The sequence below is a fragment of the Caretta caretta genome, chromosome 3 (assembly GCF_965140235.1).
Source record: "Caretta caretta isolate rCarCar2 chromosome 3, rCarCar1.hap1, whole genome shotgun sequence".
Lineage (NCBI taxonomy): Eukaryota > Metazoa > Chordata > Testudines > Cheloniidae > Caretta > Caretta caretta.
The window spans coordinates 56,173,041-56,187,131 of NC_134208.1; the positions used below are offsets into that span (position 1 = coordinate 56,173,041).

At 40.9% G+C, this 14,091-nt stretch overlaps 1 protein-coding gene across 4 annotated transcripts in view; it reads left to right on the forward strand.

Moving 5' to 3' along the window:
- COL19A1 (collagen type XIX alpha 1 chain) overlaps nt 1-14,091 on the forward strand; it is a 339,106-nt gene that overhangs the window by 102,699 nt on the left and 222,316 nt on the right. For all 4 annotated transcript variants that reach the window (XM_048846009.2, XM_075126514.1, XM_048846011.2 and 1 more), the window contains exon 12: nt 4,517-4,561. In XM_048846009.2, coding sequence (XP_048701966.2) covers nt 4,517-4,561 — 45 coding nt within the window. The remainder of the gene's footprint in view (nt 1-4,516; nt 4,562-14,091) is intronic.

Here is a 14,091-nt window from a genome sequence, read left to right on the forward strand (position 1 = left end):
AGTGTGTGGAAATCATACTTGGGCAGAAAGCTGTTGCCTGTCTCTCTCCACATTGAGGGAGAGGGCGAATTTTATGAGCTTATGCTGTACAGTTTTTTGTGCAGCACAAGACAGTATAATTTTGGGTTTACCCTCCAGAGAGGGGAATGCACATGGGAAGCTGGCAAGTGCCCTAGCTGAGTAGCCTTCTGATGCTGGGGCTGATCAGAAAGCTTGTCTACATGTTATTGCAGCTGGGTGTGTCTCTATCTGTGGGCTGATGAAAGTGTGAGACCGGGAGCATGTCTGCAGCTTGTCGCAACATTGTAGAGTGAATGGGAACCCAGGCTGGTCGGTCAGGTGGCTCAGTGGTACCCCAGTTCCAGGCGGCATCTCGGAGGGGTACCCATCACAGTGGCACAGAGTTTTAAGTATGGTGGCTAGAGGTCCATCAAAGTGATTACCAGTTTATTTTCTGTTTGCTTATTTTGGGCAAGGGAAGTATGGACAGAAAAACAGGAAAATGAGTGAAAGTGAATCTAGCAAGAAGCTGGAGCATGGCAGATTGCAGGCAGAAGAGAGGGAGAAGGAGCACAGAAGACAAATGGATTAAAATAAATGGAGATTAATGCGCAAGAAACTGCACACCGGAGAACCATACAAGCAGAAGAGGCCAAGCAAAAAGCTGCACACCAGAGAGCCCTGGAACTGCAAGACAATGAAATGGAGGCCTGGAATCTAGTCATGGAGGAGAGGGGAAAAAGAAAGGAAGCATGAACTTGACTTGATAAAGAAGCAGAACCAGCACCCCCATACACCAGGGAGTCCCACCTCTCCGAAAATCCACAAATGGGAACAATTGTGTCCTGTGTACAACAAGACAGGGGACATTGCTGAATACTTCATCACCTTTGAGAGGCTGTGTGTACTTCATGAGATTCCTGAAGACCAAAGGATGCCCACTTTGGTTGCAAAGTTGTCTGGGAGAGCACTGGATATATCCAATAAGATGCCAACTGGAGATGCTTCAGATTATGGTAAATTCAAGGAAATAGTTTTAAAACCGTTTCAGATTACACCTGAAACATATAGAATAAAATTTTGAAGCCTTAAGAGAGGCGCTGGAATGAGTAATATGTCATATGTAAACCAGATGAGAGATTTGATGGATAAGTGGGTAAGGGTAAAAGGTATTACAAGCTTTGAAGAAATGTGTGATCTTGTTGCTCAGGAACATTTCCTGAATTTATGTAATGATGATGTAAAACAGTGTTTATGGGATAAAAAGGTAAAGACTGTTGATGAATGTGCTACTCTAGCTGATCAATTTGAACAAACCCAAGTATCTATTAGAAATAAATCACAGGCAGAGAGGGTTAAGTTTGGAGGGAAACGGGGTTCTGCTTTATTCCTGGAGAAAGTAAGGGTGAATGGGAGGCTGGATGCTCATTTCCCCGAATCCATTCCTCTTGTCCTTGCCCCAAGTCCCCTGTAAAAACAGAAGAGCCCAAAAGGTATGATCATTGTAATTCCACTGAGCACCTTAGGAATAAATGCCCTGTGCTGAGTGGGAACAGGCAACAAGCAACTGATGGGAATGCTGCTACCCAGAGTACAGAGGCACCTCAGGCAATTGCCGCTTACCATACAGGATTTGTAAAAGTAGCTTCTGCACAGCCAGGCAGGAAGCACATAGGGACTGTCAGAATTATTGGCAAGGAACAATCTTGGTGGAGGGATACAGGTGCAGAAATTTCTGTGGTCAGAAGAGACCTTGTTCAGGAGAAAGGCATACCGCCAGGGCAGATGGCAGAGCCTTTGTAGTAGGAGGTCACAAAATCCTTGTGCCATTGGCTAAAGTGCACTTGGAAGCTGAATTAACTGTGGATGCAATACGTGGTAACCCAACACAATTGTTACTTGGGAATGACTTTTTCAGTGTAGCTCAGGCTGTCAAGGGGTCTGTCAGCAGCAAGGAGCAATATTGTGCTGAAACCCCAGAGGGAAAGGATGAAGTCTTAGGAACTGCTTGGGGAATGGGAGAGTGTCTCTTTAATTCCTCTGCAGCCGTGGAAAACAGTCTGCTACCAGGGGTGGGTGTGTTTGAGACCAGCTCCTACTGCCCGGTGGCTAAAAGCAGCTTTTCCTCAAAGGGGGACGAGAGTGTATTGCCTATCAGTGAGAAGATGGTCCCAGTTTCTGGATGCCAGCAGGTTGCATTTGAGCAAGGGACACCTCACTCTAGAATGCATAGGAAGATGTGTCCTAGAGGGAAGTCCAGAGGTGGGGGGATGGAATCCTAGAGACCACTGAGGTGGGTGAGGATTTCAGGAACTCTGCAGCTGCAGGCAAGCCCAATTCAAAGAGGGAGGCATAGTGCCTACCAGTAAAAGGACTGTTCTGGCTGTTAGCTGTGAGCCCACAGCTAAACGGGATAGATTCCACTCTAGAGAGCACAGATGTGGTGTGTCTGAAAGGGGGTGTGTGCCTGAGAAACTGGTAAGTACCCTAGCTGCATAGCCTTCCCATGCAGAGGTTGGTCAGAAAGCCATTCTGTGTGTTATTACAACTGGGTGTGTCCCTACCTGTGTGCTGGGGAAAGTGTGAGACCAGGAGCACGTCTGCGGCTTCTCACAGCAGTGTGTGGGAGTCCAGGCTAGTGGGAAAGGGGGCTCAGTGGTGTCCCATGTGACGTTTCACTCCATATGAAATATGATTATGATATGAATATGACATAACCAAGAAGTACTTTACGCAAGATGGGTCTTGTAAGATATCATTGGAAAAGTTATAATCTACTGAAGGTGATTATCTAATTTGTATGCCTGTATCATTTCTATATCTGAAGTTAGGAATATTGACTATGTATCTGTATTTCAACTATGCTACTTCAGGTGACGCTCACTGCTAACACTTCCAGTACAACAATGGAAAAGTCAGACAGGACAATGGACTATGAAAAGGCTTTGGCCTTCATGTTGATGTTCCATATTGCCACTGACTCATGAATGCTGTGATACTACAGAGCCAGGTGGTCTTGTCACCTGATACTAAACATTACCTGGGGCTTCTTGTAACTTTTCACAGGAAGGAAAGGGGGAGGAAGGGTCAATTTTGGGAAACAAAGAATTCCCACCTTATCTAAATCCTATTTAAGGGTGGGGAGGGAGGCAAATGGGACTCCTCCTCCCCATGGCCTGTCTGCCCAAGAAGAAAGTCTGCTAAAACCACCTGAAGGGAAGGCAAGGGGGGTGTCCAGACTGAGACAGGGGTCCAGTCTGAAAAGGAATATAAATGTAACTCTGAACCACAGAAACTTTGCAACCTGCCTAAAATAACATTTAGGGTGAGAATTTACATTTTATAACTTGTTTCTTAAGTATATTGAGCTTAGCTTGCGTATTACACTTTATTTGGTCAGTAATCTGCTTTGTTCTGTCTGTTATCTCTTATATTCACTTAGTTTACCTTTTGTAGTTAATAAACTTCTTTCTCATTTGTAATATAACCCAGTTGATATAATTTCTAACTGGGGGGCAAGAAGTTGTGCATATCTCCCTCCACATTGAGAGAGGGGGCGAATTTCATTTCATAAAACCTTTGGGTTTGTACCCCTTAAAGGGAGTGGGCACCAGAGTGTTGGGGTGAGCCCCCAAGGCTGAATTTTTCCAGAACGGATCTCTCTCTCTCTGTGCAGCTGGATGTGGCCCTGCCTGTGTGCGTGGCTGGAAGAGGCTTGTCAGCCTAACATGGCAAGGCCAGGTAAAGGGGACTCAGGGTGGCAGAATAGGCTGACTCAGTGGCATCCCAGCACATAAGGTGACACCCCAAAAGGCCCAAACCCGTCACACCCCAGTTCTAGGCGGCACCCCAGGGGGAACCTGTTACATATACATTAATATCTGGGTAAATTAAAGATGTTGGTTTTGTTAGTTTGCATCTTGGCTACATTAGAGACCAGAGCTATTATGTTCAGGTACAGCACTTGCTCTAAGAATTCCATAATTTAAATGGGAGGAAAATGGTAACTGGTCTTTTTTGGTGAAGGATACTCAAATCAGGAATCCACTTCCCTTTGGATCCATCTGAGCTTGGATATAATGACCTTCAGCATATGCTGCAAAGCTGAAATCATTCTGAAGGTTTTTCATAGAGAGCTCTTCTTGGTTGAATAAGCTTTGTATATACAATGATTGAACAGCACCTTGACACCTGGCAAGTCACACTTATAAATTTAAATAAAATAAATAAAACATTGATTTTCAGAATGAGGACTGGGATGACTGGACTAACTTCAATGGTCTATAAACAGAGTTAGCTGCCAAAACCACAGAAAACCATTCCAGTTTTCCACATAAGTTTCAGATCTTTTGATGTGCTGAAAAGATATTCAGTATCCAAGTTGTGTAGTATTGTCAAGCCTTATTTTTAACCTGAAATACAATTAAATGCAATAGAAATTGTGTAGATTGTTTATGTATATGACATTTGCTTAAAATTTCCTGTCAAACAATCTTGTGATTTGTTTTCGTAACAGGGAGAACGTGGCTTTGAGGGTAATAAAGGAGAAGAAGGTAAAAAGGTAAATCACTTCATTTGTGCAGTTTTTTGTGGTTAGATGTTTTCAACCTATGATACTTGAGATAACTTCTGTCCTCACATAGGGCCTAGTTCTGAAGTCCTTTGATCTTTCACAGACAAAACTCTATGTTCTGCTATGGTAGAATAAGGATTTAACAATATGGTTCATATTAATTAGACATCATAAAATGTTCGCAGTGTTCCCAGCATGTTGTGTTAGGATGTGTGTATGTAGATAAGTTTTATGTTAACCCTACAGTGTTTAGCATGATAAAAATACTTGGTAAAGCTTCAAGTTACAGGGCACTAACATGGTGTGTATTCCTTACCTCCATGGTAACTGGCAGCTTTTTATTTACACAGCATGTCCTACTTGGTGAGAATATAAATAATTAGTTTGGAGATATATTTTAATTACCAATCAATTTGCAAACGTGTAAAATTATGTAATTACTATAAGGGGTGCAAAAATCAACATTTACTATATTATCTCTTATATGTTATGTCTATTGACATAAACTGACTTTTTAATGGAGATCACTGTATGTAGTTACATATAACATTTAGCAGGTGACCACCTAATTCCACAGAAAACAGCCAGGGAGGTGAAAGGTGGGAAGCTAGAGGCAGACCTCCCTTATAACCTTTAGCCTAGTGGCTAGCGTACTCACCTGGGGACTCCCACTGCTGTTCGATGAGGAGAAGGGGTTTGAATAGAGATCAGCCATCTCTCAAGTGAGTGCTTTACCCATTGGTTCTGGGGTATTCTGATGTGGGGTGCCCTCAATCTCTCCTTTTTAAGTAGTTCTGCTTTAATGAAATGATTCAATAATTAAATATTATTTAGGTCAGAGAAAAAATTAGAATGACTGTATAGCCTGATGATTAGAACATTTACCTGAGAGGTGGCAGACCCCAGTTCAACCTCTTCTCCTCATCAGGCAGCGTGGGGACTTGCAAACTGGGACTCTCCCACATCTCAAGGGTGCACCCTGACCACAAGGTTTAAGGGACATCTTTCTCTTCCCCCTTCCTCCTCGCTACCCCCTGCCATTTTGTGGGGAATGAGGTGGCCGCTGAGCATGCCTATTGGATCTGGCCCTGTACATGATTTAATAGGCAAATGCCTGTCTTTCCCTGATTTGTGAATCACAAGCAGAGATAGGTGCCTCCCTGCAGCCCAGACTTCAGGAGCTACCTCTGGAAGAGGAGCAGGGCTTAGTACACACCCTAGTTGTTGTGATTTCCCATTGGCTAACTTAGGCAGCTCCCTGCCTATCATGCTGGCTTTGTGGATGGCATCCTAAGGTGCCTATCTCTCTCCATTCATGGTATAGGGAGTGTAGGTCCCTAACTCAGGCTTTGTGCATTGTAGTGGTGTTCCTGTGTTTTTTCTAGTCACATGAAAGTTAGGTGTTGTGATGCTCAACATGGCAAAGGCCAAGTCCCTTTTGTGGGTCTGGGCCTTAGTCTCTCTGTGCCTCATTCCCCATCTGCAAAAGGGAGATAATGGTACTTCCCTAACACACACACAAGTGTGTTTGTGGGAATAAATGCATTAAAGATTGTGTGGTGCTCAGGTCCTGTGGTTATGAGGGACATATAAGTACCTAACATTGCCCAATGAAAAATCATGTTGAAGGCAGACAATGGAGGATATAGCTTCTGAGCTAAGGAAAGTACAGACTACTTATGAGCTATGCTCTCCTTTTTAAGGGCTGGGGTGTAACCAGCTACCACTCCTCTTCCAAAGTACCAGTCAATTTTCCACTGTTAATGCTTTAAAAGAAAATGGTGTTTATAGATCAGGAAAATTTAGTCACATTTAAAGTTATTGGTTTAGGAACAGAGAGAGAGAGAGAGAGAGAGAGAGAGAGATGTTGTATTATCCAGTAATGGTAATAAATAACAGAAGTAAACATCAACATCTGCAATCATTAAAAATTATGAGATCAGACAATTCAATCTCAGTTTTCTGAAAAATGACTTGTTGACGTTAAGGTTTTTTTCTAACTCTATAGAGAGTTCTCAGTCCTTTGGTTATGTTCCCATTCTTCTGCTCTGAAGTGCTTGTTGACTTATAAGTATTTCCCTTGCAGCTGTGCCATGATCTCCTTGAGTCTTATGAATAAACTTTGTTTGGACATAGGGACGTGATTCCAGCTGCTGGTGCCACTCTTAGTTCAGCTTCCCTTCATTTTAAGGTGACCATGTGAAAACATGCACACCCTGGTCGTAACAGTTCTTCATTGTGCAAACTGAGTCAATATGTCTAAATTTGCCACTTTAGACATTAATTAAGAAGAACCAGTAGTTATTCAATTTATTCCCTATTTAAATGCTGACAGTATGCTCGGCTTGGAACAAAACGCAGAAGGCATGTTTTGCACCTAATGGAAGTTACAATATACATAGATGGTAGTTGGAGAATGTTTGACTATCAAGAAGTTTTCAAAAGGAAATAGAGGACCCTCACCTTGAGCAACTTAAAACTAGATTGGGCAAAGCACTGAGAGAGAGAGAGAGTAGGGAATAATTTATACTGATTGAGGTGGATTAGGTTGTTTTTTCCACCTTTAACTTCTATTGTTCTTTGGAGGGCTACTGACATAGTGCTCTTTCTCTGGCTAACAGGGCAAATGGACACTGTTCTCCTTCCAGTATCCTAAGCCTCAGTATATGACTTGCAATTCACCCGAGATCAATCACTGGTGGGCAGAAGATTCCTGAATCTGTGGGGTATGGTGTTTTTGCATATCACACAACACTGCTCTGACTGCATTGGATCTGATTTCTGACAGAAGCCAAATGCCAAGTAGTCAGAGCAGGTTAAACCATCCTGCATTTATCATATGTCTAGCAGCCCAAAAGATAACATTATGGTTTATGGACCATTGATTTTTAAATATGTATTATTTATATGCCATATACAACACAAATAAAGACACAGTCCTTACCCAAAGGAGCTCACAATCTTAATAAAGGGCAGCACACACCGTGAGACCAGTGTGATGATAACTTAGAGCTTTCTTGCTCAAACAAATGGGGGTGAATGTCAATAGCATTATATTAATGTAGTTTAGCATTTGTGGGCTGAAAAGAAGAAATGGGATTACCAGAGGAATTTAAATGAAGAAAGGTAGGTGGTTAGTACACTGGAAAATAATTGTCATTTCAGGGCCTCTTGATAGTATACAAGAAAATATGAAGGTGAGAATGGCAAAAACAATTTTGTAGCTAACATACCCTATTTTATTTATTTATTTTATTTTGTAGAAACTTATCCCTGAACATATGAGTCCTGCTTTAAGAACACTGAATAGTAAATTATTGAACCTCCATCCTGAATTATTATTTGTAAATAGTAGTGTTTTCTATATTCTTCAAAAAATTGGACTTTTCTCCCAAATGTATGATCCGTAGAACTTTGACTTTCATAGCAAACTTATTGACTTTCAGGTCTTGAAAATCCAAAAATATCAAGTGGGCAGCAAACACTAAATATCATTTTGTTGTTGTGGATAGAAGCAACTGTTTTGGGGTTTATCTGCTGTTGTAACATAATCACATGTGATTTGGTTATCTCTTGCTATTTACATGGCAATGAAAAATGTAAAGAGAAGAGTTTCTTTCCTCCCAGTGCCTGCCCAAACCTTGTGTAATGAACTGGTGCAGTCTCTTCAGAAGCTACATCTGGTGATTTGTGGGAATAAGGGACAAAGGGCTTTCTAAAACCAAAACTGAAATGTACCATCATTTAATCATTCATTTTCTTTTCAATGCAAATGAATATTAAGAAAAGTAAAGCAGAATTAATTTCCCATTATTCCAGTGCTGCTGTTCTCTAGCTTTATAAATGTATTAACACCTGTGACTCATGGCTTATAGACTTGATGCGTAAATGCTATGGTAATACATGTAATGGCTCACTTGCTAGACAACATTAGGTTGAGTTGTTTTTTTTTTTTTATTAAATACTTGTAAATAGCAAGTAGGATTGAAATTGCAGTGGCGCTAAATTAAAATAATTGTAATACTAAATTAATTTTACTACTGCAAAAATCACTGTCACATCAGGATTTATCACACAGCATGAAATGTCAATTCAGGCAATATGGCGTGTGTTTTATACTGTTTAAAACAGCACCTGTGACTTTTGACATATGACACCACTATTCTTTGTTTTAATAAATGTGTGAGAATTAACTAAATTTTAGACTTCTGTTATGCTGACTATGCAAGTCTGTAAAGATGAACATTTAAAACTGACCCAGTCTTCAATCTCTAAATTTATCAGGATGAACTTGTTGGCCTTGATTTTTTGCTAGTCCAACCGCTGCTTGGGCGCAATGAGAGTGGGAGCTGACAGGAAGCCCAACACACTCCCCTTATTCTCAGGAGTGTGATCCTTCTCAAATTAAAGATATGGAGCGGAACAGGGCAGTTTTAATTTACACTTTGTAGAAGATCCATCAGGGATGGATCAAGTATAGCAAAGCCTTATTCTGTCATGCTCCTTCTCCTCCTATTCCCACCCCCTGCTCCCCTTTACGCAGGACAGTGGAGCCAAGGGAGAGCTGGCCCAGGAAGATGCACCTGTTTTGTGCTTGTGGAGTTTACTCCTGCACAGGGAGAATTCTCAAATGCAAATGTCTGGCTACTTTAAATTCACTTTGTGTTGCATAAATGGTGCAAAGTGAACTTGGCAGGCTGCAGAATCCAGCCTGTGGCATCCACGTAAGCTGTGCACCTAGGAGGAATGGACTGATCTCATGTACAAGGATACCTTTTATGGAAGTAAGTTGTGCTCCACTATTCTGCACTGTTTGTTCCCTTCTGTGCAAGCACAGTAATCCAAAGAAAGACGTATTTCAGGAGACTAGAAGGTCAGATCTGTCATTTCAATTCCTCTAGTACTATTGCTAGGGGCACTTATCAGTACTGGAGATTGTTGGCTTTATGAGCAGTGCAAGTATTATTCTTTAACATACAGTGAACCTGTCAGCACCCCAATGAAGCCATAAATCGCTCTGTAAACTCACTTTGTTGTTGTGCCATTGAGCCAAATAGTGTGCAAAGGTTACATTATCACTTCAGTTTATTTCTGATAGGATTAGTCCAAAGAAGAGGGAGACAGTTTTGTTCTATCAGTATACTTTATTTTAACATCTACTTGATCTAATCCTAGATTAAGGCATGAATGAAAACAAGTTTGCTCTCATTCTAAATCCACATCTCATTCACCTTGTAAAACCATCATACAAGAAGGCGTTTAAAAATAGGTTTTTAATTTTTCAAGGTTCTTGATGTGTAGGATCAAGGTAAGTACTAGGGAACAAATTCTAAACTGGTCTGGGGCAAATTTTTCATAAAATCTTTGCAATTTCTGATTAAAAACTGGGGGGATATTGTGCCCTTGGCCTAGAAATTAATCCTATAAAAAGATCCTGGACACATTTTAAAAAAATAATAATGCGCATTAATGATTTCTATGGTACCTTTTTCATTGACCAACATCTTAGCTAAGCACTCCCTTAGCGCCATCCCTAGATTATCTTCCAAACCATACTCTCTTTCTCAAGCCATAGTTTTATAATGCCTCCTGGCTGGGAAAGGATATGGGGCAATTTGAACTTAATTATACCGTAACTACATTAAACAGTTTATTTTCCAGTTATTTTTGTAGAATAAACTCAGACAGAGGAGTAAAATGCAAATATTTTACCTCATATCGGTTTCATTTTTATACTCCATAAGTTATTAGAAAAAATGTTAACATACATGAAAATTAGAAATAAAAGAAAAAAATAGGGGCAGATCCTCAGCCTGTGTAAAGTGCATTGCTCCACTGACTTCTGCAGAGCTATCACAACTGTACCATCTGAGGATCTGCCCCTCTGTCTTAAAGATACCTATTTTTCTATGAGGAAAATCTTATTTCATTTTTAAAGCTTTTGATGCATCCCTCACCTTGAACCTTTTCTTCCAGTCTGTGTCCTAGCTTACAACAGTTCCTTGCTGGAAATAATTCATTGTGTTTCTTTGGTTAAAAATCCATTTGCCCCAAATTAGATTGTTCTTAATCACCAGGACTTGTACAAATATGAGAGAGAGACTGTGTACATGAAGAAATAACAAGGTGAATAAAGAGAAAATGAAGCCCTCTCTTTCTGGTTATGCATTTGACACAATGCAATCCAGTATTTAGTGATTGGCATTCTTCTTCTCTACCAGTGTACCCTTTGACTGGTTTTACTGGTCAAAAACATGGCAGGATGTGCTATGAAAATTCATATGGAAAGATGGCAGACAAAGTGTGCATTCTAAAGGTCTGCATAGACCTACAATTGGGGTGGGCTAGCTTTCCCTCATATAGTCTATTATGCATTGCAATTAAAAGATTTGATCAGTTGGGTTAACTATAAACCACACACATACTGGGTAAAACTCAAACAAGACTGGAGCCCGTATATAGATACTTGTAGCAATTGTTGGGTTTAAAAAGAAATTTGTCACCAAAAAATAAACCCATTAATCTAGACCACCTTAGCAGCTTTGGATAATTTTTTTAAATTCCTATCACAGAGGACCTCTCCCTTAGCGACTTTAATTAATAATCAGGAATTTATCCCCAGGAAATATCAAAGTGACTATTTGCTGTAAGAGCTAAGGTTATTCAATTTGTACAGCTGTTCCTGGGTCCTGATTTGAAATCATACCAAGAGACGTAATATTGTAAATAATATAAAGATCCCATATTTTCAATATGTAGAAGTCAAACATTTCATTGTCAAATTTGGATACAAAATAGCTCTATCTAGACCTTTAAGCACAATTGAAGATTTGACCCAGAAGCAAGCTGGAACAAAAAGTTTCATTTCTAAGATATTTTGATTGAAAAAGAAGTGGGTAGGAAAACAACCCAGATGAAAGGTGGGAGACGGATTTGGACAAAGAAATTTATTTAGATGAATGGGTCTCTGTATGGGAAAGGGCATATACATCTTCAACTTGTATAATCACAAAGAATGTTATGAATTACTGTATAGATGACATTTGACTCCAGTTAAGTTCCTTATATTTTTGCTATTAGGAATGCATTCTGTTGGAAAGATTGCATGGAAAGGGGGATATACTTGTACATGTGGTGGTTGTGTCCAGGAATTAAACACTTTTGGGAGGGAATTATTAAAGAGATGCATCTTATAACAAAATGCCAGCTTCTTCTTTGAGTAAATACAGACATGTATTCCACTTAGGTGTGTGCACGCCATGCGTGCTGAAGCTGGAGACTTTTGCCTAGCAGTACCTGAAGAAGGGTGGTGCTCGAGCCTCATGGCTCTGACCCCTGCACTGGCTATATGAAGCATCACCACCCTGACTCCCTTCAGTTCCTTCTCACTGCCCATAGCTGGAGTCAGATCTCTGTGTGGTTGCAGTCTCACAAGATCATGTTTTGTCGTAGCCTAGTTTATTGATGTGACTGTGCTCGCTGGAGGGGCTATACTGAGAACGCTCAATCAGGGCAAACTGCGCAGACAATCCCTAAAACTGGTGGTTTATTCTATAATTAGATTTCACAGACCAGTAACCAAACAGCTTCTGTAATACCTTACTGGTTACCAACAAGCCAAAATATAGTTCCCTTTAAGCAATCCAGACTTTGACTCCCGCCCAGATAGCCAAGTCTAATAGTGAGGGTTACAAAAAACCTTATTCGCCATATATAAAGTTCTACCAATCCCAAGAGATCAGATACATTATCCACCAAGTTAATGAATATTTCAGACCTCACCCAAATACATGCTTACAGCCAATCGTTATTAACTAAATCTAAGATTTATTAATGAAAAATAAAATAGAGATGGTATGGTTAAAGATTATTATACATACAGATACGAAAAGAGTTTGTAGGCCAGTTTCATAGCAGAGATGGTGAGGTGGCTGATGGTGCCTACATAGTCCAATAGGCAGTCCATGTGCAGAGTTTGTTCAAATTCTTCCATGAGAATTGCAGAGATAATCCAGAGTAGACCCAGAGACCTCAGTTTTACGAGCTTAAACTTTCCCTGTCAAAGTTTAAGCATATCTGAGATAAAAGAGAATTAGGCCAAACTTTCTTTGCAGCTGAAGCAAGTTGGGGTCACAGCAGGGCCTCCTTGACTGAAGAATAGGTAATGTATATTGTTGCTTTGAAGCTAATCTGTTTCCTAGGCATACACTTGTAATTTAGTTGCATTCATTAGCATAAGGCAATTAACCATCAAACCATTCACAGGTAGTTTACTACAAATTTCGAAGAGAAATGAAGATAATAATATTACACCACAAGTTCCATCTAAATGTTTATATCCCCTTTTAATCTCTGAATCACTAGACTATAGTAATGAAACGTTATAGACAAGAACAGAAGTTTAGCATCTACAAGCTAGTTAGATCACATTGTTAAACTTCTAACAAGATAGAGGTAAATGCAAACACAATTGGTATATATTAATTCTCTAACAGTGCAGGCATACATTTCCAATTGACTCCAAGGCCACTGATACCCTTCCCATATCAGTGGCCTTGTACTCAGTGGGAAGCTCCTCGCTCATGGAGATCCTGCTCTTTGTCCCACTCAAAGCTAAAGTCACCTGCCAGGTCGCTGGTGGTGGCTTTGAATCAGCCGCAGGCCAGCCGTTGGCAGTCTTCCTCCTCACAGAACTGCTTGAGAACTTTGGGGGTGTACATGTTCTTATGGCAAAGATGCCACTATGGGGTGCAACCTTTTCCTCCAAAACAATGGGACTACACTAGAAAGAGGGATAAATCCCACAAGAGGAAGCAGTTGCGCTTGGGCTTCAGGCAGTCCTCATGCCTTCCCTCAACACAGGTCAAGGCTTGTTTTGACTCCTTTGTCCAGAACACTGGTCCTGTCATTCCTCCGTCCCCCTGGGGACGGGCTGGCCCACTCTTACAGTGCTTGGGTCTTGATTACCTCTATCAGATTGGGCTACATAATCCAATTCCCCTCTATGCCACATTCTCATCTCCCATCCCCATCCTTCTCCAGGGACCCCTCTCATGAGACACTGCTCATTGAACAGGTCAGCTCTCTGTTGAAGTTGGGAATGGTGGAGGAGGTTCTGCCAGAACACCGTTTCCATAGTTTTTACTCCAGGTACTTCCTGATACTGAAATCCAAGGGTGGAATGAGACCTGTTTTCAATCTTCATGGCCTCCACAAATTCATCAGATACATAATCCAGCATGGATTCACCAAGGGAAGGTCATGCCTGACTAATCTAATCGCCTTTTATGATGAGATTACTGGTTCTGTGGATGAAGGGAAAGCAGTGGATGTATTGTTTCTTGACTTTAGCAAAGCTTTTGACACGGTCTCCCACAGTATTCTTGTCAGCAAGTTAAGGAAGTATGGGCTGGATGAATGCACTACAAGGTGGGTAGAAAGCTGGCTAGATTGTCGGGCTCAACGGGTAGTGATCAATGGCTCCATATCTAGTTGGCAGCCGGTATCAAGTGGAGTAC